At 35.3% G+C, this 15,984-nt stretch overlaps 1 protein-coding gene across 2 annotated transcripts in view; it reads right to left on the bottom strand.

Annotated features, from left to right (window-relative positions):
- The window catches only part of OLFM3 (olfactomedin 3), a 201,113-nt gene extending 190,650 nt beyond the window's left edge, over positions 1–10,463 (bottom strand). The window contains exons 1-2 of one of the 2 annotated variants that reach the window (XM_073896233.1): positions 10,036–10,463; positions 866–930 (exon numbers count right to left, since the gene is read on the bottom strand). In XM_073896233.1, coding sequence (XP_073752334.1) covers positions 866–868 — 3 coding nt within the window. In that variant the 5' untranslated portion in view covers positions 869–930; positions 10,036–10,463. The remainder of the gene's footprint in view (positions 1–865; positions 931–10,035) is intronic. The other variant, XM_073896232.1, reaches the window with a different exon arrangement.
- Between the last annotated feature and the right edge of the window lie 5,521 nt (positions 10,464–15,984).

Here is a 15,984-nt window from a genome sequence, read left to right as displayed (position 1 = left end):
ACAATGATATGCACTAAGATGTAGAGATCATGCCACAAAACATATGTAGGTGTAAAAATACTTACCATTGGTACTAATTCCAGATAAATAATTCCCTAAGTAGCCATAAACATAGATCATTCCCAGAAGTGGTGATGTCTTTCGTAAGTTAATATTTCACCCATGACATTTTGGTGCCAGTGAATCAACTTTTCCAATACTGATTCTCTGTTTGAAGAACTCCTGCCATCTGGAATTGGTCCCTCTAGTAATGCTATTTAAATCATCATGGGATAATGCTTCTTAATCACCTTCAACTTAGTTGGAAAAATAAAAGGGATCATCTATTCAATTTAGACACTCCCTTTGGGGTTATCTAGATAACTGTTTGTTTGTGCTGTTAGGATAATTTATTACTGACATTTCTTTTCGGAGCATTTTAGCCTACAAAGTTAATAATGAAAATATTGAATTTCTGATGCTATTTAGAAGTTACAATTCAGATGATTTTTTAACTCCACTCTACCTATATTTGCTCTTAATCATTTAATATTATTTTGTATCATGGTGTTTTACTCATTTAGAAATGTAATACAAATATGGAGGCAATATTACTTTTCTTTATATGGTACTATTATAAGAATGTATAGTAAGAGAATAATTTTAAGAGAATATTTTAGATTCTTAAAAAAATAATGGAGTCCCTAAAAAGAGATGGAGAAATATCAATAATATACTAATTTATCGGCTAAGCTAAGACATTACATAAAATAAAGTTAGTCAAGACATAGGTACACATTCATAAACTGTTCAGACTTATAAACATATGCAAATAAAATGGATGCTTATACATACACCAAGGAATAAGAAGATGTACTATCATTACCATCAAGTATCAGGAAACACAGCAGGTTATTCTCAAGTGTATTAAGGTTGTAGCATCCCAGAGAGCTATGAAAAGTCAAAAATAGCACTAAGGATGGTGAGGTAGGACAGGAAATTAACCAAAACTGTAAAAAGACATAATATTGCAGCATCCTTTAAGATAAACAACCTGATATAAGAGGTCTAAGCCCTTGAAAAGATTATTAAAATTATCTTACTTCCCTGCCCCTATCTTTTCTGGTGACAGCATGGGCCCTAAACACATATTATATTTAACCCAGGATTTTGTTTTTTTAGGTGTGCCTTGACTTATTTTTTCTTCATCTATTCATTTGTTCATTCAACAAATACTTGTTAAATATTTTATCTGAATAGACACTGTGCTAGTTGCCGATGGAAAAAGATAATGACTAAGACACAGCCTGCTCTCAGTTACCTTACAGTTTAGTAGGGGAGACACAATACAGTAAATACCCAATTGGGGAAAAAAAAGTGGAAAGTGTAATAAAAGTGATTAGAAATGGAGGGCAATAGAAGAGAGCAAATTTTGGGGGAAAGAAATCCAACTCAGTGTGTTCATTGAACACGTGTTCTGTGTCAGAGACAGTGCTAGTGGCTATAAATGAAAAGATGAATAAAACATGATTCTTTTCTTATAGGAGTTCTTAGTTTATCAAGATTACCTCGTCCTGGGGTATGAGGAGTGTTAAGGAAGGATTTATGGAAGAAGTGACATTTGAGTTGCATCTTAAAATATAGGTAAAATTTTGACATATGGAGAAGAGGGAAGGAGCTTTCCAAGGAGAGGAAAAAGCAGGAACACAACAGCATCTGTGATCCTCTTTCTGAACTTATTTTTATTCTTCTGAAGGCTTGGTATAAGAATGACAGAAGGCATAGCTTTGTGATACATACTTTAGAACACCTTGTTTTTAAAACATAAAAAATAAATGTTTTTAGAAAACTCTATTTTTTTATTCCAAGAATATTTTTGAGTATTTTTATTAGCACCATTCAAATTAGTGGCAGTCTTAATAGAGATGGTCTTACACTGTTCCTATATTTTGGAATCCCCTCTCCCCAAATGGGTTTGCCACCTCTTGTAGCAAGGAACAGAAATAAGTTAAATCTCACTATAGAATGGTGTTCAAATATTTCTGAAATAATACATTTCTTAAATATTAGTTTTTTATGATTAGGGTCTACCCTAAAAGTTATATAGTTGTCCTTATCTATTTTTACCCTTTATATTATTTACATGGGTTGAACTGAGAAAAGAAAGAATCAGTTCATGAGTTACTCAGGTGGACTTGCTTTTGGATGAGTAACATTAGAAGAAATATTGTTAAGTGGCTAATTACGGGTCAGGTCTTTTCAAGCACTTTGTAAAAGTCTCTGTTAAGAAGAGCAGGAAACCCAGTATAAACAGAGGGACGGGAAAAACAATCCAAGAGAAAAGAGCAGAGAAATTATGTTCATAAAGTTGTCATTTCTCCATGACTGCTATGTTCTGAATGTTTGTGTCTTCCCTGCCTAAACTGTTGATATCCTATTGCCCAATGTGATGGTGTTAGGAGGTAGGGGCTTTGGGAAGTGATTAGGTCATCAAGGGAGAACCTTCATTGAATGAGATTAGTGCCCTTATAAAAAGAGATTCCAGGGACCCCTGGGTGGCCCAGTTGGTTGGGTGTCTGCCTTCGACTTGGGTCATGATCCTGGGGTCCTGGGATCGAGTTCCTCATCGGGCTCCTTGCTGGGTGGGGAGCCTGCTTCTCCTTCTGCCTGCTCTTCCTGCTGCTCCCCCTGCTTGTGCTCTCTAAATAAAATCTTAAAAAAAAGAGAGAGAGATTCCAGAGAGCTCCCTAGCCCCTACTACATGTGAAAGCACAGTGGGAAGGAACCAGCTATGAACCAGGAAAAGGACCCTTACCAAAATCTGACCATGCTGGTGCCTTGATCTTGGACTTCCCATCTTCCAGAACTATGAGCAATAAATTTCTGTTGTTAATAAACTACCCAGTCTGTGGTATTTTGTTATTGCAGCCTGAAAGGACCAAGACAATGACCTTCTGCCCTGAACATTTTTAGACTGAGTAGCTTGAGAAAATCCCTTTCTAAAACTTCTTTCTTTAGTATTTTTAAAACAGAGGGAGGATTTAAACTACTGTATCATTGGTATACTTTGCAAAGACAGAAGAAGCCTACACTTTTTATGCTGGTCAAAAAAGCAGTTTTATCTGTTGATAGATCTTTGTTTAAATATATCCATCCTCTCTGTGATCCACTCTCCATGATTAGTTTAAAAGCTCTTTTCTGGGTGTAGTTTGGCTCTGATATTATGGAACCACTCTGCATGTCTTGTATTTTTTTGTAACAACTTTGTAAGCAGTGCCTTTTGGGATATAAGGATGATGTAAATTTTCAAGGTGATATTTTGAAATTGGAGCTTTGACCAAAACTATGGGCTGATTCTGAGAAATTCAGCTGATCATATAAAAATACGGCATTCACTTTTCTGAAAGCTGAGAAGGAATGGCAAAGAAAAAAGGGGCATGAGAGGCCCTTTTCTATTATGATCTTAATATATGGTACAAAACAGACTTTAGATCTGGTTATAGATTGATGTTATAAAATATTTCTATAGGAACTTATGGTTTTATATACAAATGATTTATAGATATAAATGATATATATAATTAATAATGATATAAATTCTATTGCTATTCAATCTATTCCATAGTTAAGAAAACTGAGCTTCAGAGGGGTTAAGTGTCTTACTGAAATGTTGCACAGTTAGGCCTTAAAACCATGATTTCATGTCCAGCTTGCCCTTTTACATTGAATTAATTTGGTATACAACTTAAAAAATTATATTGGAAAATTACCGTGATAATACTAGTTTCATAGAAAATCTCCTTCAAGGCTTTTAATTGGTAAGTGACATAAACTAAGTAAATGGATGACTAATTTCATGATCATATTTTAGATTTAAAACTGGGATCTAGGTAGCAAATGTTTAGATAATTTTTGATGTTACTTTAATATTTTAATGCCACTGTGAAATCATGTGTTCATATATATGCACATATACACATTCGCACAAATGCACAGATGATCCCAAAGACTCATTGTCATCTCACCTAACGTATGAAGACAGCTGTCTGGTTTTGTATCTTCTCTATTAATTTCACTGATGCCAATTTATTTAAGGTAAAATGTGACTAATACTTCAGTAAATCAAATGCCAAGTCTTAAGCTTCATCCAGTCTCATTTTTTCTTTATATATTTTGTTAGTACAAAAATTGAGGTTTTTCTAGTGATTGCAAGTCTAAAATCCTTAAGGATGTTCCTGCTTGGGAAGAGTCAGCAATGAATATGCAGGACCTTTTATAATTAGCTGTCCCAAATACCTCCGACATTTCCTCATCACACTAGCAATTCCCTTCATATGAGAAATAAGTTTTTACTCTGCTTTTCACTAGAGAATTTTTCATTAAATAAAAGACTTAGAGATGAAGCAAGAAACATGTTGTTTTTCAGATCCACTCACGGTCTTGTCAAAGTTTGATGGGTAAATGATTAGAAGCCTGAGTACAGGGATCATGAGTGTGGAGACAGGAGGGAAGGAGAGGATGGTATGTGACAAAGTAGAAAACTGAAGGCTTTATTGAATGCCAAACACAGAAGATGAAAACTTCATGATTATCTAGACAGGCTGATCCCCAGATCTCACAAAGTTTATGACCTTAGAAGATATACCCTACAAAATGATTTGCTAATTTTTTTTAAAGATTTTATTTATTTATTCATGAGAGACAGAATGAGAGAAAGAGAGAGAGGCAGAGGGAGAAGCAGGTTCCCTGCTGAGGAGGGAGCCCGCCGTGAGACTCGATCCAGGATCCCGGGATCATGACCTGAGCCGAAGGCAGACGCTTAACCATCTGAGCCACCCAGGCGCCTGATTTGCTAATTTTTAATGATGGTCAAATATGATTAAATAAAGTATCATAGGCTGTGTGGGCTGCTGTAACAAAGTTCTCCACTGAGTGGCTTATAAACAGATATTTATTTCTCACAATTCTGGAGGCTGGAAGTTTAAGATCTGGGTGCCAGCATGGTCAGGTGGGGGCCCTATTCCAGGTTGTAGACTTCTTTTTGTTTCCTCACATGGTGGAAAGAAAAAGCTTTCTCTCTGGGGCCTCTAATATCAGGGCAGTAATCTCATTTATGAAGGCTCCATCTTCAGGACCTAATTACCTCCCCAACGCCTCATATTGTAATACCTTTACCTTGGGCATTAGCTTTCAATAGATGAATAGGGTTGGGGGGTTGGGGGCCCACAAACATGCAAAGCATAGCATGGAATAATTCTAGAGTTTAACAAAGAAGTTTAAGAACATGTAGGCTTCACATTTTACAGGTGGAAGCACAGCTTCCTCAATGCTATTCTCATATATACATGTACATATATATATATATATATATATATATACGCATAAATACACACATATGTATAATGGCAAAGTAGGGATGGAAAATAAAGGACCCTGAATCCTGCCCCTTTTGGTTCTCACTTTTGTGCCGCTTTCCCTCCCAACAGAGAACCTGTCAATCATCGCAATAGTCATTTTTGAAGAGAGTAATTGCAAAATTACATGCGATAGAATTTTAAAAGAAAAATAAACAAAAACAGTACAATTTTAACCTTTTTAAATTGCCAAAGAGTGAGAAAGAATATTTACTTTCTCTAAAATAAGAATTTAATTGGGTTAAGGAGGATGGGATAAAATCAGAGTAAGAAAGTAATTTGTTCTTTCAAAACATGGCTGGGCTGCGTTGAACTTTTCACTTTTTGACGTATCAGGGTTTACAGAAAGGAATTACAGGTTTTGCTGAATGCCATTGATCCGTTTTCTGTGCTAATTTGAGTTGGTCCTGTTGTATAGAGGGTGTGTCTAGCATACAGGAGTTACAGGAGAAGATAGATTTTTAAGGTGAATTTTACAACAAATTTATCTCAGCTTATTTCTCTTGCGCTTTTGCTTTCTTTAATTTCATTTAAAAGTTGAAAGAACAAGAACTTTAATTAGATTTATGTACAAAGGCCACCATACCCCAATTTAGGTCCTTGATGATTTTCTTTGGCAATACCAAAATGCAAAGGCACGTATACCTGGTGTATTACATTATGAAGTATTAAAAATATAATGATTGAAATTCTCTTAGTTTTCATCATCTTTTTGTGGCTTTAAAGCAACTGTTTTATTTAATGCAAGAGTTCTAATTGGCTGCATTATTTTGGACAGAAAGAACAGTTTGGTGTTGAAGATTATTGCTGAATCATTGTTACATTTTTTGTGTGTGGTGTGAGCAAGTAGCATGGTGATCAGTTCTTTAATATATTTCTAGGTAAGAAGATAGTGAATGCTGTCTCAATCTAATTGTGCTCGGGCATTTTTGATTCTATTTATCACAGAAGTATGACTGCTTTAAAGTTCAACAGTCACTGCAATGTGTGGCTGTGCCTATGTCACCTCTTTTTAACTGTTCCCCAAGTATCTGACTCTGGTATAAATGTTCTGTTTAAAACCTGCACAGCCACATTTATAGCTTCCTTTCTTCCTGTTTCAGCATAGCAGAGCAGAGAAATTCATGGTTCTGATTCACAGGAATTACTATTTTGTTATAATGTTCAAATAATGGTCTGCTAAAAATCTTCTTGTAAAAGAAAAAGAGGTTCACTTTCCTACTATCAAGGTCATTACTGAACCCAGTGTTTAGTTTAAAAGCACAGAGATGCCATCTAGCAGCCACTCTCAGGAATTTCCTGCACTGAAATATTCCAATCTCCATAAAACTAAGCAATAATTGAATTCCTACAAGCTTTCAGGTTTTTAAAAATTTACTTATTAAATGAATGATGGTTCGGCACATTGCCCCTAATTCAGGCACTCCATTACAAATAAAATTAATTTCTCTTAAAATAGGTAAAGTAATATAAAATAGGTAAAGTAATATGAGTTTTTCTAAATGGAACTAGAAACTTGTTAATAAGATTTTAATTAGGAAAACATAGTTCTCATAATTTTCCTGAGAGGAAAATTGATAACCTGTCTATATAAAAATGCAAATAATTAATTAGTAGTGAATTGCCTTTCTTTGCTGAAAGAAAATACTAATTTTGCCAATTTTCTGATATATCAAATGAGAAAAGAGAAAGTGAGTGTATGCTGAAAGTAAGTCCATCCTATGAATATAAAAGTTTGGGCATTTTTTTTTAACTTAAAAATAAAATTGACTTTCAAGTAACTTATCTTACCATAAGATGGTGATACTTAAGCACTTTATAAAATGTCATATAAGATCTGGAAGTTTCAATCTCAGGAAAAATGATCATAAGCATAAACATTATCTAGTCTTCCATGAAATAGAATTGGTACTGTTATTAGAAAGCCTTATTATTTTTAGATAAATTAATATACAATGATCACTAAGGTTTAGATTTCCAATATTTGATCTATGTGGCAATCGTATACCTGAAAAACCCTATTCAATTTTAAGAGCTCTCTTATTTTGCTAATTTGTGTGTCTCCATGTGTGATGATACATATATATTTACTATAAACATAAGGTGTAACAATATAGAAGAATATTTGAATGCATTTATTTAAAAATGCAGTTATGAAATATATCAGTACTAGCATATTAGTATATTTAAAAACATCAACTGTTTAGAATTTCTGTACATTTAAGTGTCATCACTTAATTATTACTTATTGTCCAGAAACTGTGGTCTTATATGTTTCTATATTATTGGATTTTTATTTCAATTTCATCATGCATAATTTGCATTATGAATGTTAATTTTATTACCTAAACCCTTAAGTAGGCAATTCAGTAACAAATAAGATTTGAGAAAATTCTTAGTTCATAACCTAATCGACAATTATTTTGAGAATTCAGTGGTATCATTTATGATTTGGTTGGGAGGGATGCTATAGTTTGGTGATCAACAACAGTTTGCTAAAACATACAAAAGTAACTTTTATTCACTTTTTAAAAGCAATATTTTGTCTACTAGTCCAGAAAGTTTTTAGACATTAAAATCAGTTGCTATGAACCTTTTAATATTTTCTGTAATGCCATATGTATTGTAGAACAAAATATCATCTGTTCTTTACACACTGTATCGCAGTATCTAGAATCTGACAAGGACAATTTGAAAAGTTCATGTATACGTTTTCTTCCCTGGATTTCTCAGCTCACTTGTACTAAACAGCCCCAGTTAAGTCTAAAGAAAAGTTACATTTTGTTGAATACACAGAAATAAACTTATCAATACTAGAAAAGATCAGATTGACAAAAATGGGTCATTTATTTGGGGGATTTAACAGCTCTCTTATTTTTTTAACAGCTCTTTTTTTTTGTTTATACATATCTAATTTGGGAAAGAGTGGGGTTCAAGAATTCATGAAGGTATTTATACACTAAAGATACCAGACAAGTCAGGTCACACATGCAGTTGCTGGGAAAGCTCTACATTTCTGAATTCATTTTAAAGAATGACAAAACTCACTTTAAGTGATTTTTTTTTTCTGCAGTAACTCAGTAATTGGCTTTGCTTTAAAAAAAATGTTTTACCAAGAATATTCCAAAAGAGATATATAATTGAAGATGTTCAAAAGTGGTAACCAAAATAATATAACGAGACTGGCAGTAGAATGTGTCACTATAAATCCAGAGACAAAAAAGAAAAAGAAAGATTTAAGAATATAAAAACAAAATCAACACTTTTTACCTGGATGTAAAGCTACCCCTTAGTATGTAAAATACTCTATTAATATCATTAAGGTGGCATTCGCACACTGTGTGGAGATTTCACAGTGACAATATCAGCACAACTGTACCTTTAAAATAAAATTATTCTCATCAGGTCTCTCTAAATATGAAAAGTGCACAGAAATAACCACAAATATATATGATGTGATTCTAAGTTTTCCCTATGTACTATATTAGGCCTAGAAATACTCAGTCAACCATAATATTAGATTTTGTTGGTTACATATTAGTCCTATCCAATTATGAAAAGAAACTTCATTTCTCTATACTACACAGATAATGTTAAGCTTTAAAAATAACTTTGCAGTATTCTGAAATGCAGCTTCATATGGTTTTGTAACATGGTGTTATTTTTTTCTGTTTTGTCAAAGTGCTCTTGACACTTGACAAGCTAAATAAGTAAAATGACTTAAGAAATTGTATCTCTTACTCTTTTTACCAGATGCCTTATCTCTTATTCCAGATAATTGCAATTTTCTTTGAATGCTGAAGCTCTCAAATTACCTCACTTTATTGTCAAGACATTTCTTGCACACAACTGAAAACATTTCACCATATTTTTCTACCTTTTTATCAAAAGAGCTTAGCGTTCACTTTAATTACCAGTACTGGATAATTTTCGGAGTTCGAGCTGTAAGACAACTCAGCCTTCCTATTGCCAGTCCTCCCTAGTTTGATGGGGTTCTCACTTCCTGTTTCTTGACACTGGTAATCAGAACTTCCTCAGTGCTTCCTAATTTTCTTAATAAAAAGAGAAGCAAATAAACACAAGCTCCTTTCACGAATGCCTCTCAGCCATGGCAGAGTATAGCTGTGTTACCAGCAGCATCCTAAATGTTTTGGACACAAACCGCAGCACGTCTGCGATGGGAGTATTATATTATTGACCAGGATCAGCTGGAAAACGCTTCTCTGCTTTCAACAAAGAAACAGTGCTCCATCTCCTAATACATGTTTACAAATCGCATTGTTTCAACTGCTAACTCCTTTGCATTGTCCGACTTCAAAAGAGAACATTAAGCACTTGGATACGGAATAAGCTAAATAGAGCCGCATAGCCCTCTGCCCATACACATTATATTCGCTCTTGGTCCCTACCCACCGCCCCCCAACCCTCCCTGCCCCCCGCCTGGACTCTACCTTGAGGAGCTATTCCTCCGGTAGTTCACCTTGTTATCTTACAAACAGTACGGATAACCAGGCACCACAAGATAGCTGGAAGAGCTCTCTTTCGTGCCTTTTTTTTTTTTTTTGCATATTTATTTGCATTTTTGGTCGGTTTGTTACATATTGCACATTTATTTCAAACAAGAGTTAAATATTGCCCATACCTTGGAAGGATCTAATCCAGCAAGCAAAGACAGCAGCAGGAGATTGAATAGGTTGGACGTCGCCTGCATTCTGATCTGGGTTTTTGCCCTCTTTTTACTCTCTTTTATGTAGCCACTCCACTCTCACTGCAGAGACCTTTCCCTCGTCAGTTGCACTTTCTGCCCGCCAGTCAGAGCAGAGTAGAGGCAGAGGCGGTGGCTGGAGCAGGAGCAAGAGACGCAGAAGCGGGAGCAGGAGCAGCGGGAGCAGAAGCAGCGGGAGCAGTAGCAGCAGCCGCCCTGGGGGGCGATCATTCCGCAGGCATTCTCAGAGCTGGGAGTCCGCGCGAGCTCGGGAGGGTGGGTTGGGCTGCAGTGGGCGCTGACCGAGGTGCTGAAGCTTCTCCAACCCGAGCCCTAGCCTAGCCTCTCTCCCGAGGCTGCTATCTAGCCAGCCCACCTCAAAAGTTTTGACCCAAGAAAAAGATACAGGGAGTAACTGCTGAGAGAGGTGTGGAGACCTGGGCAACGGATATGACATCACTACAGCTCCTGAGGGTTTGGGGGTATATGTTGCTGGGAATTTGTTAACCAAACAAGGATTGACTCTCACGCTCCAGTTCAGCATTTGGTGGCAACTTGAGCTGCAAAGAAGAGTCAGCTAGATACAGGATTATGAAACAAATAGTGCCTGGAACCTTCTGCTGTCATTGACAGAGGACTCAATATCGTATTTAGTGCTTTAAACAAAGTTTGCCGTGGAGACTATCAATGTGAATTTTCTGTTCAAGGCTCCCAGTCTGTAGCTATTATATATGCATATATGGACTGTCATTTATAAATAGCCTATTGAAATAATATATTTGGTTAGGTATTAATGTGTATTTTTCCTGTCTAGGACTTTTGGTCGTCTAAAAATACTATGCATAAATAAATGAAAAACCTTTCTTTTTTATCATAAATGGGATATTCCATTAATGACTTCCCCACCCCCACCGACACACACAGCTGAAATCTCTCTTCCTCACACACAGCCACAGCCATAGCCAGAAATATAATTTCCCTGTCTATCTGACTTGTGTTTATGCCTGAGGAAGAATTCAGTGATGGATGGACAGTGGGATGGGAAAAATGATTATTTCTAAGCTTCCAAATATTTCTGTTTTCCCGAGCTCAAAAGACACAGAACAGCTGCCTCACAAGAGCAAGAAAGGGTAAATAACAGACTAACACTTTCATACACTTTACGTTGTTTAACTATACTTAAGTGACTTCTTTTCTTTGAAGGTGGGAAAAAGTGTTTACCATAAGATAAAAACGTGGAGAGGAGTTCGCAACCACCTTGAAACTTCCCTCCCATACGATTATACCTATAATGCTCCTTGAGTTATGTCTTCTGTTGATTTTTCTAGAAATGTTACTTCCTAAGGATTAATATATGTGAATTGATGATATGACCATTGCTTCCACTATAAAAAAGAAGATAAGTTGTTTGAGATATTAGACACACACTGTGTACAAAATCTCACCAATCTTTTACTGAAAACTCTTCATATTTTTCAATACAGTAAATCTCAGTTAGGAATCAAATGTCTTAGAAAGTTATAATCCCCAAGGATTTACATCATATTACATCTATTTTATCCTGATATTATGAATATGTATACATGTGTATGTCATTACTTGAGATCTTTTTTCCTTATGAAACATAAATAACAAGAAGAAAAATGAATATGAAAATTCCTTTTGAAGAAATAGATCATGCATACAAAAGAGATTGAAGAATAAGAGAAAGAAGGTAGAATTATCTGAAGGCTATTAGTTTAAAGATAACCCTAGCAATCATAACAACATTTGGAAATTCCCATTATTACCCAGCAGAAACAGAAAACAGAAATTTTCTTTTGAAGGTAATAGATAAAACTGGAGAGTTATGTCTGACAACGTTTGGGATAACTTTTTAGAGCACGTTTGGGGCTCTTTCCCCCCCCTTTTTACATTTGTTTCTTAACCTAATCCCTGTCTTTATCCATCCATCTAGAATAAATCAGCATAGATTATGTTTTTCAATGATTCATACATGAAAATTATTGAAAATTTTATTCTGTACCCATTTCTAAACATTTCAAATCATTGCACAATTTGAAAATGAATTTGCAGAGGTGCAGTAGCTGGGTGACTATAATAGTGCATTTGTATTACCTATACTAAATACAACATAATTGTTTAGTTTTATGCCTGCTCTTCTCTCTTCTCAGAATATCTTCTACCATCTTGTTCCACCTCCACCTCTCATCACACAGTGCAGCATGCTTTTTTGAATATGAGGAACTGTGCTTAATGGACACACAAAAAAAGTAATATGAAATCATAATCATCATAAACATAAGATCAATAGCTGTTCTTTTAATGACAACAGTGTTTTTTCCTAGGGATAAAAATTATTCTGATCTCGTGCATGGTTCACAATATTAATAATGATTGGACCAAAACGCCTATATGGGTACATTTTTTTTCCCCTTTAAGTCTCCATTTCCCGGAGCACCTTAGTGGGTCAGTCAGTTAAGTGTCTGCCTTTGGCTCAGGTCATGATCCCAGGGTCTTGGGATGGAGCCCCAAGAGTTGGGCTCCCTGCTCAGTGGAGAGTCTGCTTCTCCCTCTTCCCCTGCTCCTGCTGTGTGTGTGTGTGTGTGTGTGTGTGTGTGTGTGTGTCTATCTCGTGTGCCCAACTCTCTCTAATAAATAAATAAAATTTTTTTTAAAAAGTTTCCATTTCCCTATATTTTGTGGCACTGAATGATCATCTGTAACAAGGAGTTAATAAGAATACAAATTCTGTGGCACTTTGAAAGAAAAAATGTGATGGAAGATGGTAACACTTAAAGTAAGTAATGTATGGTGATTATGTTACAAATGAAAACAGATGATCTTAGTATACTTTCAACACACTTGCCATAAGAAAAGCTTGGTCGTTTGTAGAGAACGATCAAGTTTAGTAACCAAAAACTTTATTAAACATGCCAGTGAAAAACAAAAGCTCTATCTAAAGAGCACAAATGCACAAATATCCTACTACTTCTCTCTCTCTCTAAAATAAAACAAACTGAAAAGAGTTTTTCTAAAAAGAACTCTTTTTTTAAAAAAAGATTTTTATTTATGTATTTGACAGAGAGAGAGAGAGATAGTGAGAGCAGGAACACGAGCAGGGGGAGTGGGAGAGGGAGAAGCAGGCTTCCCATGGAGCAGGGAGCCGGACGTGGGGCTAGATCCCAGGACCCTGGGATCATGACCTGAGCCGAAGGCAGACGCTTAATGACTGAGCCACCCAGGTGCCCCTAAAAAGAATTCTGATTATTGTTTTTAGTCATTTGTTTTATAATCAAACTCCCTTATAATACATTTTCATAAAATCAATTTGATGACATTTTAGGCCATACCGTATCTTATCTGTGCATAGCAATTTACACATCATTTTTCCTTGTAAGAAAGTCCATGAAGCTCTTCCATTAGCTATTCAAAAAAGTTCTGTAATGGAAAGGAAATGGCATATCTACTTTTGTCTTCATAGTCACTTCATATTGTTACTGTTACTTAAATTGGTAACTGAAATTTAGAACAAAATGATAAAATATGATGCATAGAATAGATTTAGAAATTTTACATTTTTCAGTGCATGCATGAGAAAATATTTGATATTTATGTATTTAATTAAAGTTAGCCCTCTATGCCTACAATGGGTACAAAATTCCTCTGAGATTTATAAAGCACTACACAAATTTTAACCAGTACTATCTATAGAGGCATGCATGAAAATAAGCTTAAATGAAATTGTATACATATATAATACCTAGAACAAAACTGTAACTTTTTTTGAAAAGATTTTATTTATTTGACAGAAAGAGAGACACAGCGAGAGAGGGAACACAAACAGGGGGGAGTGGGAGAGGGAGAAGCAGGCTTCCCACGGAGTAGGGAGCCCAATATGCGGCTCGATCCCAGGACCCTGGGATCATGACCTGAGCCGAAGGCAGACGCTTAATGACTGAGCCACCCAGGTGCCCCCACAATGTAACTTTAAAAAAATATTTTATTTATTTGTTTGTTTATTTATTTATTTATTTTAGAGAGAGAGCATGAGTGGAGGGGAGGAGTAGAGGGACAGGGAGAGGAAGAAGGAGAAACTCTCCAGCAGACTCCCTGCTGAGTGCAGAACGTGAAGCAGGGCTCCATCTCTAGACCCTGAGATCATGACCTGAGCCAAAACTGTAAGTCCCAGGCTTAATCAACTGAGACACCCAGGCACTCTAAAAATGTAACTTTTAAGACATCTATACCCAATATTACAAAATTAAATACTTAGTTATATAATAGATTATATTTTTAGATGACTGGCTTGTGTATTAGTCTTTTTCTTTATGATATATTTGTATGATATATTGCTTTTGGATGTGTTACACTGCTTCAGCACCATGGAGATGCTTCATTATGTTAAAAAATTCTGTTACTTATACTGACTTTCACCTATCACTTAACATTGATGGACTTGATTATTTTAGAACAATAAAAGGATTATCCAGCAGGTTATATAAACCCTTGAGAAAATTTTCACCTTTCATTAGATAAATGAAATAATATTTGATTAATTTTCTAATGTACTTGATCTATGAAAGTACTGCCACACTTTCATTTTTTGCCCTCTTCTCTTCTATTCTCTCTTGAGGTGATTTTTCTACCTTGCTTGTTTTTAAGCCATTTCCATCTAGATCCCCTACCTCTCCTAACTACCCAATCTAAAATATCACCACAATCATTCTCTATTTATGTTATTTTTTATAAGGTAGATTATTTATTGTCTGTCTCTTTTATTATAATATATTTAATAAAGGGTCTTTGTTTGATATTCTGCTCTAATCCAATCATCTAGAGTAGTGCCTGGCACCTGGTAGTTACTTAATCAATAATGATTTAATGAATGAATGAATGAGTGAATTTCTGACCCTAATTCCTTCATGCATGATATTTATATACCCAAGGTTTGCTAGATGTCACTAACTTAATTTCTTGCAGGCACCTCAAACTCAGTATTTCAAATGAATATTTTTCCTCAATCATATTAGTTTGTAACACAATTTTCTCTATATTGCAAAGAAATAAGCATGGAAATCACACTTGATTTCTCCCTCATCTGCATTCAATCCATCAAAAATTCTGTTAATTTTTTCTCCATTTTTTTTCCCGTAATATCTGTACATCCATCCCACTTCTCCGTGCATACCTAGATCAGGACCTCATTTTCTATCATGTGAATTATTACAATGGTTTCTTTCCCCTGCCTTATCCTCAGTATTTCTTTTACTTCTACTTTCAAACTGCAATTTATTATCCACACAGGACCTGAAATTGTTGATTTAAAGACTAATTTGCCCAAGTTACTTCTCAGATTAAAGGCCTTCAATGTCTCCCTCTCTTCTACATGACCAAGTGTGGACTTTTTAAAATGGCTTATCCATGGCCCTGCATGATATGGCCCCTTATTTTTCTCTTAAGTCTCAATTCTAACCATTGTCCCAATAATTTGAATTCAGTAAAATTGTAATGCTTGTAGTTCCCTTAATAGTGTTCTCCTCTGTCTTTAATAACTTTTCTTTTCCCCGAACGATACTTTTGCTGCTTTTAAATCTCATTCTAAATGTCATCTCATCTAGAAATTATTTCTTGGGCCCCCAGTACTCTTTCTCAAGGTTTTTCTTAACACTTGATTATAGAGACATTTCAAAAACTAGTATTTTTAAAATATCTAGGCAGAAACTTCAAGGATTCTTATGACCTAGACTTAAAAGTCCCAAGAGTCATATTTGCTGTATTCTTGTTTGTTTGAGCAAGTAACTAAAGCCAGCCTAGATTTAAAGGGAAGATAATTAGACCACATGTCTCAATGTAAGACATTGTATGTGCTAACAGGGAGGGAAG

The sequence above is a fragment of the Callorhinus ursinus genome, unplaced genomic scaffold (assembly GCF_003265705.2).
Source record: "Callorhinus ursinus isolate GAN/ISIS: 27379988/994484 unplaced genomic scaffold, GSC_fseal_2.0 scaffold9, whole genome shotgun sequence".
NCBI lineage: Eukaryota > Metazoa > Chordata > Mammalia > Carnivora > Otariidae > Callorhinus > Callorhinus ursinus.
Note: the sequence above shows the minus strand (reverse complement) of the source record. Positions and strands in the feature narration are given on the sequence as shown.